The sequence below is a fragment of the Eleutherodactylus coqui genome, chromosome 4 (genome assembly GCF_035609145.1).
Source record: "Eleutherodactylus coqui strain aEleCoq1 chromosome 4, aEleCoq1.hap1, whole genome shotgun sequence".
Lineage (NCBI taxonomy): Eukaryota > Metazoa > Chordata > Amphibia > Anura > Eleutherodactylidae > Eleutherodactylus > Eleutherodactylus coqui.
In genome coordinates, this window is record NC_089840.1 from 263,072,599 (window position 1) to 263,085,866 (window position 13,268).

At 43.1% G+C, this 13,268-nt stretch overlaps 1 protein-coding gene across 1 annotated transcript in view; it reads right to left on the reverse strand.

The window, feature by feature from the left end:
* The window catches only part of MGMT (O-6-methylguanine-DNA methyltransferase), a 410,306-nt gene that overhangs the window by 338,609 nt on the left and 58,429 nt on the right, over positions 1-13,268 (reverse strand). The window contains exon 3 of the mRNA XM_066601218.1: positions 10,133-10,266. Within this exon, the coding sequence (XP_066457315.1) occupies positions 10,133-10,266 (134 nt within the window). The remainder of the gene's footprint in view (positions 1-10,132; positions 10,267-13,268) is intronic.

Below are 13,268 nucleotides of genomic sequence, written 5' to 3' on the forward strand. Positions count from 1 at the left end.
AAACCCCTGCATCGGGTTTGTCTCGCGCCGAACGGGGGGGCTATTGAAAAAAAAACAAACCCGTTTCGGCGCGGGACAACCCCTTTAATAGGGCCGTGTACTTAAATGTACTGCGTAATGCCTAGAAGAGTCAGGAGAGTCAGGGCATGATATGGGGGTTCAAAAAACACAATGATTTACAATTCTCACTATCTACAAACTCATACAGAGAAATCTGCTAATCAGCAAAGCATGGGTGGGGAAGCAGGACTCACAGACTCTCTAATTAAGGCCTCCTGCAAACAGGCAGAAATTCCACGGCGGGACATAATGCAATCCTATGCACACAGCTGTGACTTGTCGGCGTGAAAACACGCGCAAAAAACAAATGGAGGCATGTTCTATCTCTGTGCGGGTCTCGCAGAGGTCCACACAGAAACATCACTAGTGATGCGCCGGCTCTGCTCTGCACATACGCCGGCTGGGCAGCAGCCGGCACATGGAAGAGCTGAGGAGACGCGGAAGCAGGTGAGCAGCACTAGTCACTGCAGGGGCATGGGTCGGATCCTGCTGAGAGAATTCTCCTTATGTGTGTGTGGGGAAGGAGGACTCACAGGCTCTCTCCTTGTGTGTGTGTGTGGGGAAGGAGGGGTAACATGTTCTGTCCTTATGTGTGTGTGTGGGGGGGGGGGGATGGAGGACTCCCAGGTTCTCTCTATGTGTGAGGTGGGCTGCATTACTCAGAGGCTCCTTCATGCATGAGGGGCAGTACTCACAGGCTTATTCTATGAGTAGGTTGGGAAGCAGGATTCACAGACTCTGTGTGTGTCTGGGCAGGGGAAGCAGGATTCACTGGCTTCTAAATGTAGTTGGGGGAAGCAGAGCTCACAGCTCTCATCACATATATCGGGCGACAGCCAGAGTCGCACACTCTATGTTTATGGGGGAGGGGTGCAGGATTCATAGGCTCTCTCTATGTGTGTGGAGGAGCAGGACTCACAGGCTCTGTGTGTGGAGAGAACACAGAGGTTACAGACTCTTTTGGTGTGTGGTGGTGGTGGAGGGGGAGTAAGACTCACAAGCTCTCTGTGGGGTGGGGGTGGGGTTTAGGACTCACAGGCTCTGTGCGTGGGGGGGGGTTGGGGGGGAAGTGTAGGACTCACAGGCTCTGTGGGGGGGATGGGTGAGTGGGACCCACAAGCTCTGTGTGGTGTGGGGGGAAGGAAGAAGGACTTACAGGCTCTGTGTGTGTGTGTGTGTGTGTGGGGGGGGGGGGGGTAGTAAGACTCACAGGCTCTCCCTGTGGGGGGGTTAAGACTCACAGGCTCTGTGTGTGTAGGTGCAGGGGGGGAGTGGAGGACTCACAGACCCTCTGTGTGTGTGTGCGCGTGCGTATGGGGGGGGAAGGAAGAAGGACTTACAGGCTCTGTGTGTGTGTGTGGCGGGGAGGGGTAGGATTTACAGGCACTGCGTGTGTGGAGGAGGGAGGGGGACTCACAGGCTCTGTGCATGTAGAGGGGGTGAGGAAGAAGGACTTACAGGCTCTGTGTATGTGGGGGGCAAGGACTCACAGGCACTGTGTGTGTGGGGGCGGGGACAAAGACTCATAGGCTCTCTGCCTGTGTGTGTGTGTGTGGGGGGGGATGTAGGACTCACAGGCTCTGTGTGTGGGGGGTGGGAGGGGGAGTGTAGGACTCACAGGCTCTGTGTGTGTGTGCATGAGGGGGAAGAGGTGAGTGGGACCCACAGGCCCTGTGTGCGTGTGTGTGTGTGTGTGTGTGGGGGGGGGGGTAAGAAGGACTCAAAGGCTCTGTGTGTTGCAGGGTGGGGAGGGAGATGGGGTAGGACTCACAGGCTCTTTGCATGAGGGGGAATAGAACTCACAGGCTCCGTGTTTGTGTGTGCACGGGGGTGGGGGGGAGAGAGTAAGACTCACAGGCTCTGTGTGTGGGGGTAGGTAGGACTCACAGGCTCTCTGCGTGTATGGGGTGATGGGGGGGTGGAACTTACAGGCTCTCTGTGTGTGTTAGTTGGGGGGTAGGACTCACAGGCTTTCTGATTGTGCAGGCGGGGAAAAGTAGGACTCACAGGCTCTCTTTGTGGGTGTTGAGGCAGAAGCAGGACTCAAAAACTCTCTCTAGGAGTCCTGGTAACATATAAACACTTAGTTATTTATTTTTTTAACAGAAAATGTTATCAAACCATAGAAAACTATTCTCAGAGCTCAAGGTCTCAACACTGATGCTCTTGGAGTAATATACAGTAGAAGATCTGACAAAGCTACTTGCTTCCAGTTGGTTTCTCCATTAAGATCTATTTTTACTGCTCCCAAAAATCATTTTATTGTATTTAATAATGATAAATCTATACCATATATACTTTACTATATTATACAGAATTTATTACATTCTACTCGAAATCCTAGTTTTCCTAAAGCACTTAAGAAAAAATAAAAATTTACTTATGAAGTGAACCACCACGCTGGCATTTTATTTCGGTGATCTCTGGAGTTGTTTGAAGCAAGTATTTTTCATTTCTGACAGAATAATGCATTTGCATTCTGTCTTTTTAAAGACCCTTTTTGTGGCTCAGGACTTTTGAGGCCTACAGGCAATCATCTCACGTCAGAACCCAAACCGTAATGATTATTCCTTAAAAGTGCATTAATATAACTGTTCCATATTCATTTTTAAGAGTTCTTCCATTTTCTTTTAAGATAGATTCCTTTTTTACTGTCACTAGACTGACAGAAACAGCTCCTTGAAAAATACTCCCAAGAATAAATGGTTAAAATATATCATTTCATTTGAATGTATCATAATGTATCCAGCATTAAGGTTTTTTTATTATATGAAATACTGCCAGCCACCAAAAAGGAAAAGTCCTTGACCAAAATATCTGAGGATATTAAACTGAGAAATGATCTACTGATGCAAATCATTAAATCTATTTGCATTTGCTTACTGAACCCTATCAAAGAAATTAAACTACATACAGTAGGAGAGAAATCTGCTTCTGCATGGTTAGGAGGAGACATCTTGGAGGTTCCCGAGATCTTTGCCATTACATTTTTCTCACTTTCAATCATTAACAAGTAAAATGTTTTTACTGCTTGAAAAGTTTTAATAAATAGGGGGGGGGGGGGGATTAAATAGGTATCCAGCAATCTGAATACGACCCACACTCGCTATGGAAATTCATTCACCGTTTGTCACTAACCGTCCATATAACGCAATGCACATTTTATTATCTACAGATTACCTGTATTGTTATTGTGTTTGCATTCATGCATACGGCGCCGTTATATGGAGGGTCCCTATACAGTTTTTCCCTCATCTGTATTACTGCCCTGTAGTTGCTATATATGACGATATATTGTGATCAACGAATTATTATGCCTCTGTATAGATTTGGAGGATTACAGAAAGTGAACCGCATCGCCAGAGAAGTCTATGGCACCATAATACAAGAGGGATACATAATATGGGCGTATGTATGAGCCCTGGGTGAAAAGAGGTGTTGTCTCTCCACTCAAAACGTGTGTGGAGACATCTAGGGTGTGAGTGGGTCGGGGGTGGAATCATCTCTCCCCAAGGAGAGCACTCACAAGGGGTATGAGAAGAAAACGGAGAGGTGAGTAAAGAGACTTATAAGGCACTGCATGCTTCCCTGGACAATTTATGCATATAAGGAAAATGGAACAATACCTCTGCAGCGCCACCTAATGGATGGCAGCATTCCTTCAAATCAATGTACGACTTTTTAACAAGTCTGTAAAACAATGATTGGGAATAGGAAACTGAGCAAGGAAACCATACACAGACAGCTGTTTCGGGGTGTTTGCCCCTCATCAGTGTACAGTAGGTTTCTGGCTTCGCTGGTGAGAGGCCTGTAACGTAGGTGAGGAGGGGTGTCATCCTTCCTTAGGAGAGCACTCAAAAAGTGTGTCTCCACACACCTAGGCGGTGAGTGGGTCAGGGAATGGCATAGTCTCTCCCCAAGGAGAGCACCCTGAAGGGGTGTGAGAAGACACCTGAGAGGTGAGTTAGCCCTAACACATAAAATAGCCACATTAGGCACATTTCCAATTTCTGCTATACAGTTGGACGTTAAAGGGGTATTCCAATATATATCCACTGGATATGCATGTCATAGAATTCTAGAATGGTAGAGTTGGAAGGGACCTCCAGGGTCATCGGGTCCCACCCCACTGTTCAGTGCAGGATCACTAAATCATCCCAGACAGATATTTGTCCCAGTGTCGTCTCTGGGACCCTGAACTATAGGGACAAAGGTTCCAATGACAATAAATCTTAACAAAAAGAATATTCCTTTGAGAAAAAGTCAGCATTGGATTAACAATTTTTAACATTTCACAAATAACGTGCATATGAAAGTCTTAATTTCTTCGTAAATACTTTGCTTGTACTGACAATAAAGGGATTCTATCACCAGGTTCTTGACGTTTGAGCTCCGAGTCATGGCAGTGGGCCACTCTGGCCTCACCCCGCATGCAGAGTGACAGCTTTCTCTCTATACACAAGCAGGGAGAAAGCTGTCAGTCTGCATGATGCGGGCAGGGAGAAAAAAAAAGTATCAGTGGCACTCACCAAACCCCAGATTTGGGTGGAGTGGATCAGATGCATGCCTCACATGATCAGACCCAAATCCCAAACAGTCCAATGTATAAAAAGCTTGAAAAAGACCCATTTGTTGGGTCGAAACATTGCTGTTATGACCTATGAGGAATACAAGTTATCTGTTTGGATGAATTGCTGCTGCACCACTGATGCTGCCGACTCTTTCTATATAGTGGGCAGGGAGAAGGCGGCACAGTCTGCTTCTGGGAATCTGAGCTCGGCTCCATGTCAAACTTCTTGAACCTGCTGACAGAATCCCTTTAAAGGGAATCGATCACCATCTTTTTGCAGTCCCCTCTAAGAGTAGCATAAGATAGTGCCAGGCATGCTGATTACAGTGATATGTCTGCTAGATGTATCTGTAGAGTAGTTTGTTAGAAACTTAAATTCTATTAGTAGTAACCACACAGAGGACTAGTCCTCCATATTCATGAGCTGCAGCTACGCCCACGCACCTCGCCCTCCAGCCAACAATTGATAGCCGGAGGGTGAGGTGGGTTGGGCTAGCTGCAGCTCATAAATATGGAGGACTACTGCTAATATTGATAAAATGCAAGTTTCTCCTAAACTACTCCACAGATACATATAGCAGATAACTCACTGTAATCAACATAACTGTAATTATATTATGCTGCCCTCAGAGAGGACTGCAAAGAGATGGCGACAGATTCACTTTAAGGGATGTTTAGGAACAAAAAACAATTGTTACGGATACTACTTACTTGTACATTGCAGCCACCCCATTCATGCCAATACGGTCCCGGAAGCTCTTGCAGCAGTCACATGGCATTCATTGACATGATCACTGCAGCCAATCACTGGCCTCAGCAGGTGGTAATACTGCCATCAGCAGCACATGAGCACTGAAGCCAGTTGTTATCCACAGCAGTCACATAATACAATGATTTGCACTTCACCATTATAGCAGCTTATGGAACCGCAGCAGCAGGGATTGTGGTGGCTGGGATTGTCCAGCAGGTCATTTAACAAGTATGTTCTGTTTATTTTACACCATTTCATGTCAAAAAGATTTATTTTGAAATCCCGGAAATCCTCGTTAAGTTGTATCATATGCTTTTTTCCATAGAAATTTAAAGGGAACCTGTCATAAGCAGCAAAAACTACGTTACAGTGCTTATAGTTTAAGTTATGGGGAGTTTGGGGAGTCTGTTTTCATACTCGCCCAGTCCCCCTTTCCTGCAGTGTCCGTCAGTGCACACACAGCAGCATGACTCGAGAAGGCTGTGCATGCTTACCTCCCATTCATCGTTATGGGAGGGGAGCGTGCACAGCCTTCTGAAATGGGTCAAGCTGCTGTGCATGCGCTACTTCGCTTGGGGACACCGCAGGAACAAGGGACCAGATGACTATGAGAGACAGCTCCCTGGACTCCCCATCACCTAAACTAGAAGCACCATAATGGAATTTACAGTGCTTATGTGCGATGACAGGTTTCCTTTAAATGTCCATAGCAGAAGCAAGAAGTGGAAAAGTGCGGTGCTCCCACTTACTACCCTGTCTGCTGATGCCCATGCACTGAACAGTGGGCCGGACGAGCAACTGATGCGTGGAGGTTCCTGAGCAGCGGACCCCTGTCGAGAGGGTAGGTCATCTGTTGAGAAGAGGCCAGACTATCCCTTTAGCCTTTGAGGGGACACATCATAAAAAAATAAATTAAAAGTGAAAAAAAAAAAGTTAAATAACAAAGAATCATATTAAGAAGAATGTCTCAAGTTCTTTTTGTGGGTCTTTCTGTTTTATTGGCTGTAAATGTTTTTATTTGATATTTGTGGGGTGTTTTTTTTGCTTTGTTTATAATTTAGTTACTGGTCAGACATGCGAATGCGGGAATCAGTGTTTTTTGTCTTTCTCTCCTTTTACATGTATTTACGCCCATATCAGCCACTTACTGTCCTCAGCAGTGTCATGATTTTGTAAAACTTACTCTCAGATAAAAAGTGACGGACTGTCAGAATCACCAAATACTAGGCATTGGCAATTATTAGTTCCCTTTTTTTTTTTCACATTAACTTCTTTTATGCTACTTTTTAGGCAATACCAGGAGGGCTCATCTGTCTTACAAAGTTGCAAAAGAGAAAAAAAAATTGTAATTTTTTTGTTGTTATTTTTACTTCATTTCAAAAATCTGTATGGATTGAGGTACAGTAAATCTGCATGCATGTAGCCACACTTGGAATACTAATCACCGCAGTAAGTAATTTGCAGGCAATCTGTGTAAAAATAAAAAATTGTGATGGAGTTCTCGAGAGTATTTCTTTGAGGATATCAAAAGTTTCCGAGACAATATTGCTATAGTGGAGAAAAAAGAAAAAAAAAAAAATGGATATAAAAATATATATATGTGTTGAATTTTTTTGTATGCTGGCTAGTGCCAGGGAGCAGTCTTAGTTTTTCTCATTGGCTACAGCAGGTGAAGCGTTCAGAGTGTTCTCTCACAGCGTATCTTTTGTTTGGGACACAGGGGAGCCCCTCTTCAGCGCTCACAAATGAAAAGCTGCTAAGCCCTCCAGCCAGTGAAGCACGCATTCAGCTTGTTCCTGTACTGTTTTAAAAACACAGCCGATGCCAGTGTAACATTGTGTTTTATTGTTTGAAAGACAGATTTTTTTTCCCCTACTTCTTTTTTTTTTTTTGGTTGCCGTTCAGAACTCTTAGGAGTCTATAATGGTAATTTTGCTGTGCATGTAAAATTAGTGTCATTTTTCTTTTTTTTTCTTCAATAATCTTTTTATAAATTAATTTTGAAGGGATGTTAGAATGTAAAGGGATGTTTTATGTAAAAGTAGCCAAAACTTTACATGAAAGGCTCTTGTAGACCGTAGATATAGAAACTATATTATTACCTTCATTCAAAATTGGATTTTGCAGATTTACACTTTTGAAGACAACTTTATAGGGTACATCTGTACTAAATGTTGCAGATGCTTTGTTTTACTCATTTTGTACAGAACTTGACAGATGTTTTCTTCTCCGTTTACATCTAAACTTAAATTAGACATCTGAGAGCGGTGTGTTGTAAGAGGCTGACGTCCACGTATGTACTGCATTACATATATTCTGCATATGCAGCATATCCATGGACCGTGCTGTAGTGAGCACAATTACAATGTGTCCAATGTATTGTATGTGAACACAGTATCCATACAGTACAACTGAAGTCTTAAAGTAGATTTCCACCTTTTAAACCTACATAATTCTTGCAGATTTTATTTATTTATTTTTTTTGTACCAATTTTCATTTATTTTATGTTACTCTCCATTTGCATATTGTGCTGCGTTTAGTATTCTGCTGGTTGCACTTGGAAACAGTCAGCGGTCTGTCTTCACTCCGTCGTCAGACATGTGACCTAACCGATTAGATGCGACTGCATAATTGTCTTCTGACCTTCTATAGTGAACTGGTTTATAATAATGGGAAAACAGCTTTATTCTGAATCTAAAGCGGCCATATACTTATAGATGCACTGATACAAGAGGGCGGGTATGGACACCACATATCCCTCAAAATGCAGACAGCCAAAGTAGAGGAACAAATAGCACATGTTAAAGGCACTGATGAACAGCCATTCACAAACCCTCCTGCTGCTTAGTACTTATGCAGGGTGTCAGGCCACATGGTACGTGTAGTGCACCATGTAGGCTTACAGTTTATTAATGACGCTATACTGCACTTCTGCGGGCTGCCCTGCGCCTCACAAGTGAATCGCACTGGCACCCTGGGCTCGCCCAGCGTTCAAAGCCGCACTGCAGGTTACTGATAAATACTGCTAAATACACAAGGTATTGGGTAATATTTTGGCCAAAATACACAAGACTGCATCAAGGGTCCTCGTTTCCTTGTGAGTCCCTACACTAACATCAATTAAAACCACAGAAAAGGGAAATATAAACAGACAAGAGATTATTCTGTTGAAGCCTCCTGGTGTTGCATAAAAAGTAGCATTAAAAAAAAGTTAATGTTGAAAATAAAAAATATATATAAGAGAACTAATAATTGCCTGGTATTTGGTGATTCTGAAAGTGTTTCGATTTTTTTCTGAGTGTAAGTTTTACAAAATCATGACACTGCTGAGGACAGTAAGTGGCTGATGTGGGCATAAATGCATGTAAAAGGAGAGAGAGACAAAAAACACTGATTCACGCATTCACATGCCTGACCATAAACAAATTTAAAAAAACAAACATAAATATCAAATACAAACATTTACAACTAATTAAACAGAAAGACCCACAAAAAGAACTTGACTCATTATTCTTGTTACGATTCTTGTTCTTTTACAACTTTTTCTCACTTTTACTTTATTTTTTATGAACTGTCCGCTAAAAGGTTAAAGTAGACTTATGGGAGGATAGACTGTTGTAAAGATCTTGTTTTATTACTTAAAGGGATAGTCTGGCCTCTTCTCAACTGATGAACTATCCTCTGGACAGGGGTCCGCTGCTTAGGACCCCCATGCATCAGCTGATTGTATGGCCTGCTGTTCAGTGCATGGGCATCAGCAGACAGGGGAGGAAGTGGGAGCACCGGCTTCACTCCCAGTGAAATCAATGGGAGCACTGCGCTTTTCCACTTCTTGATCCTGTTACTGGCATCCTGTCCTGAGCAGTAAGTGAAATAGTAGCACGGCCTTCCCACTTCCTCTCCTGTTTCCTGATGACAAAGTCTGGCTCGCTGCACTGGACGATCAGCTGATGGATGGGAGTCCTAATCGGTGGATCCTCCTCTATTAGCTAATGATGGCCTATCCAGAAAAAAGCCCAGACTACCCATTTATGCCCAAGTTATAGAGGAGAACAGCCCTTCTAAGTAACTAATGAGCCAAGTGACTGATCAGGAAAGCAGCAATTGTATTTGTACTCCATAATGTAACACTGTGCAGTAAGCACCAAAGCTCCCCCTACTGGCAGATACAGGCAGCCAAAATGTTAAAATTGAAGATCTGTATTATAAAAAGGGAGCCGTAAACACAAATAAGAAATGTAAGGAAGTGAAACCACACAGAATATTGAACCTAAAAATGACACATTGATAAAAGGTGGACAGTCTGTTTAACCTTTTCCCCACCAAAGCATGTAAATATACATTATGTCGTTGCAAAGGGTGTACACAATGGGCTTGGGAATCTACTTTGGTCCATACTCAGCAACTATCGGCTGCTTTTAACAGCTGACCATCTCTAACAGCCGTGATCGGAGCTCGCTAGTCATAGCTCTTTGAAGGCAGGGGCTAAAAAACAAAAAATGAAAAAAAAATTTCTGGTCTTGAAGAGGTTAAAGCGGGATATAATCAGTGGTTCAGAGATAATGGCACTATTCAAACTCTTAAAAACCAATGGATAGTCAAGCAGCAATATGCTGTAGACCACAATCCTGCAAACAGAATATGTAGATGATATGGGACCCATTTCTTTAACATATAACTATAAATGTCAACAACCCCATAAGTGCGCATCGCCTTTCAGATACAAAAACAATCATAAAAGAAACCTTACCTTGACTCAGCGACCTCAAAACTCAGCAGTTTTATCTCATGTATTCCCAATTCACATCCTGATATCTGAATCTCCCCTATAGGGCTCTTAATTAGCACCTCTTCCATTCTGCAGTTTCCATTTCTTAGCGCCATCTAGAATTAAAAATGTACACTTTAATACTTTATTATGTCTTTTTTAGAAAGTATGATTAACTTTTAGAAAGATTTATAAAGGATAAATATAATAACATAACGAATTAGTACAGTATCTTGGATTTGATCTTGTCCTGAATTACTTGAAGAGGAATGGCCAAAATAAGCACATGTATGGCCTTCAGCCTTTGGTTTGTTGACTTGGTGCAGTACGTAATTTCAGTCCCCATGACCTTAAAAAGGAATTCCATTGCTTGGTTTTCAGCCTGGCATTTTTATTGCTGCCTTCTATAGATTTTCTAAGTGACCTGTCTTGCCTGACCCCACTTGATTGGAAGTATCGAGATACCAACCCTGGCCGGACCTCCTGATTCTATCTTTTGCTAACGATTTAGAACTTACTGCTCCTTGTCCATTACTTACCTGGGTCTGCGGTGACTACATCTCAAACTCAGCCTGTTGTTATCTGGGTGTCCACAGAGAATTATCATGGGCTGTTATTACCTGGGTATCCAATTAGTAAAGTCCATATCCTATGTGGAAGTTAAAGGTGAAGAATGGGAGGATATCTTAGAACTCCACAATTCAGGTAAGTCAGCGCCAACCCAATCACAGTACTGCTCTGACATTACTGTCAACCCCGTGTCATTTCCCTCAAGTCCAACTTGGTAACACTTCTATGTTATGCAATTCTGTCTGCAAAGCTAACCTCCAGTATACAGACAGTCATCTGGTGGGGAGCTGCCATCCACATCTACTCTTTGTAACAGGGCATTATACTATAGTTTCTCGGAAGATATCTGCTCTCTTTCAGAACAGCACATGGGAGGTCTGTTTGTAGACAACCCCTCAGTGAAGCCCCATTTGGAGCAGATATCAGACCTAAGAGTTTGCTGTTTTCTTTGGATTATTTTACAAATAACTTGCAGTGAATGAGGCAGATTATGATGCGCTAAAAAGAAGACAAGCTATTTCTACTTATTGACTGGATCTCATAACAGCCATCTAAAGGTTCCCACCTACTAAATGGCATTACCAACAGGAACTTGAGGGCCACCAACCTGCTCTAATGTGACATTATAACTGATGGTGGAGGAAGTCTTGCAATATTAATGGAGCTAGTCAAAAAAAAGTCCACTTTTCCTTCTACTCAATTCTGTCCAGCCTTCCTCAAAGAGTGAGACCTCTAGAAGTTATAGTACCATTTCAGTTTCTTCTATTTGAAGGTGCTTGGACCTGACCCTACAAAGATCAGCAGGCCAGTTATTTGCTGGTAGTCAATAGGAAAAAAGGAAGTGCTCTACAAACAATGTGTTTTTGTCTATGGCATTTTTTGTTGTTCTTAACCACTCTAAGGCCGGTGACAGACGAGTCAGTATTTGGGACCCGAAAGTCGTCCCAAGACTTATCACTTTTGTGCTTTCCAACAGAAGCGACCGCCATTCAGTAACTGGAAGCAGAGTGTCAAAAATCCCTTCCAGCCACCGGCCTCCATACCCTGTGAGCAGGCGGACGTTCATAGATGAACAACTGCCTGTTTACATGGAGCAAGGAGTCGCTCGTTAGTCGCTTAGTTTCAATAAGCTGAAATAAAGTGACTAGCGACTAATGAGCAATTTCTCACTTAGTAGCCTGTTAGGTCCCACTTTTTTACAGGACAACTATTGCTGTAAATCACTCACTGCGATTTTTGGAGAATAGTTGGGCCATATAAAGGCCCAGTTAGACACAATGATTATCGCTCAAAAATTGCTCAAAGCCATCTTTTGAGCGATAATCGTTGTGTCTAACTGCACTGACATCGTGCAGTTTTCGTTATGCCGTCGCTTATCGTTATCTTTTAGCGTACTGAAAGACAACGATGAGTCTTATCAGGGACTCACAGCAGGATACAGCTGATACTATTGTTTCAGCTGTATCCCGCTCCCTGATGACGTTCTCCATACCCCGCAAGGAGTGCTCGGCTGTAAAACAGCGGGGTGCTCCGTGCAGAAAACAGCTGGGTGCAGAAAACAAGCGGGGCCACCCCGCTTGTCTTCTGCATCCTCCACTCAGAGTGCTCAGCTGTATGACAGCCGGGCGCTCCCAGCGGGGAACAGCTGGATGCAGAGAACAAGCGCCCCCTCACTTGTTCTCTACATCCTCCAGAGCGCAAGGTGATCGCTCAATGTTTGAGCGATCATCTTGCGATATAAATGACACAACGATTATTGCTCAAAAGTCGCCCAAAAGACATCTTTTGAGCGATAATTGCTGTGTCTAAATGGGCCTTTAAAGTACCTTAATACAGAGGAGTGTCTCGGCCTCACCGTGTGTATCCTGGCCTGAGCTAAAAGAAAGCATTTTTATCCCCATTCCGTTCCATTCCATACAAAAAAAACCCGAGTCATTTAAAATGCTGAAAAACAGGAGTGCAAAAGAATGGAAAAGAAAAAAAACATACTTTCTTTTCTTGGGTGGATCCATCCAACGGATTCTTCAAAAAAAAAAAAAAGGAAGGAACGCTACTCATTCATTTTGTTTTCACTTCCATATTGTATAGTTCTGTTTTGTTTTTTTTGTTTTTTTGTATTTTTTTGTGAAACAGAATCTACCCAAAAAAACTCTAGTGTAAACTCAGCCTTATTTAGTTTAAACTAACTATTGCTCAAAATCAGGGGGGTCGTTATCTAATGCTAAAACAAAAATGTGAAACCGAAATCTCTGTGCCAGTGTGCATCAGAACTGGTCCCTATATGCAATCAAGTAACAAGATTTCACAGCAATTGTAGTACGTACAATAGAAGGAACATTTCCATGAAGCCATAGTGGTAGGACGTGCCCTTAAGGGCTTCTCACAGGATTCTGCTCTCATACAATTATGCAGCCACGTTGTGTGCCCAACAGCCAATGTCACAGACATAGTGGAAGCCGTCGCATGGCAGGATAGCAGAGCCAGATGAAGAGCCAATGTCTTTTGCTAAGATCATAGCGGTTTAATCTGTACTGATTTTACCTAAAGC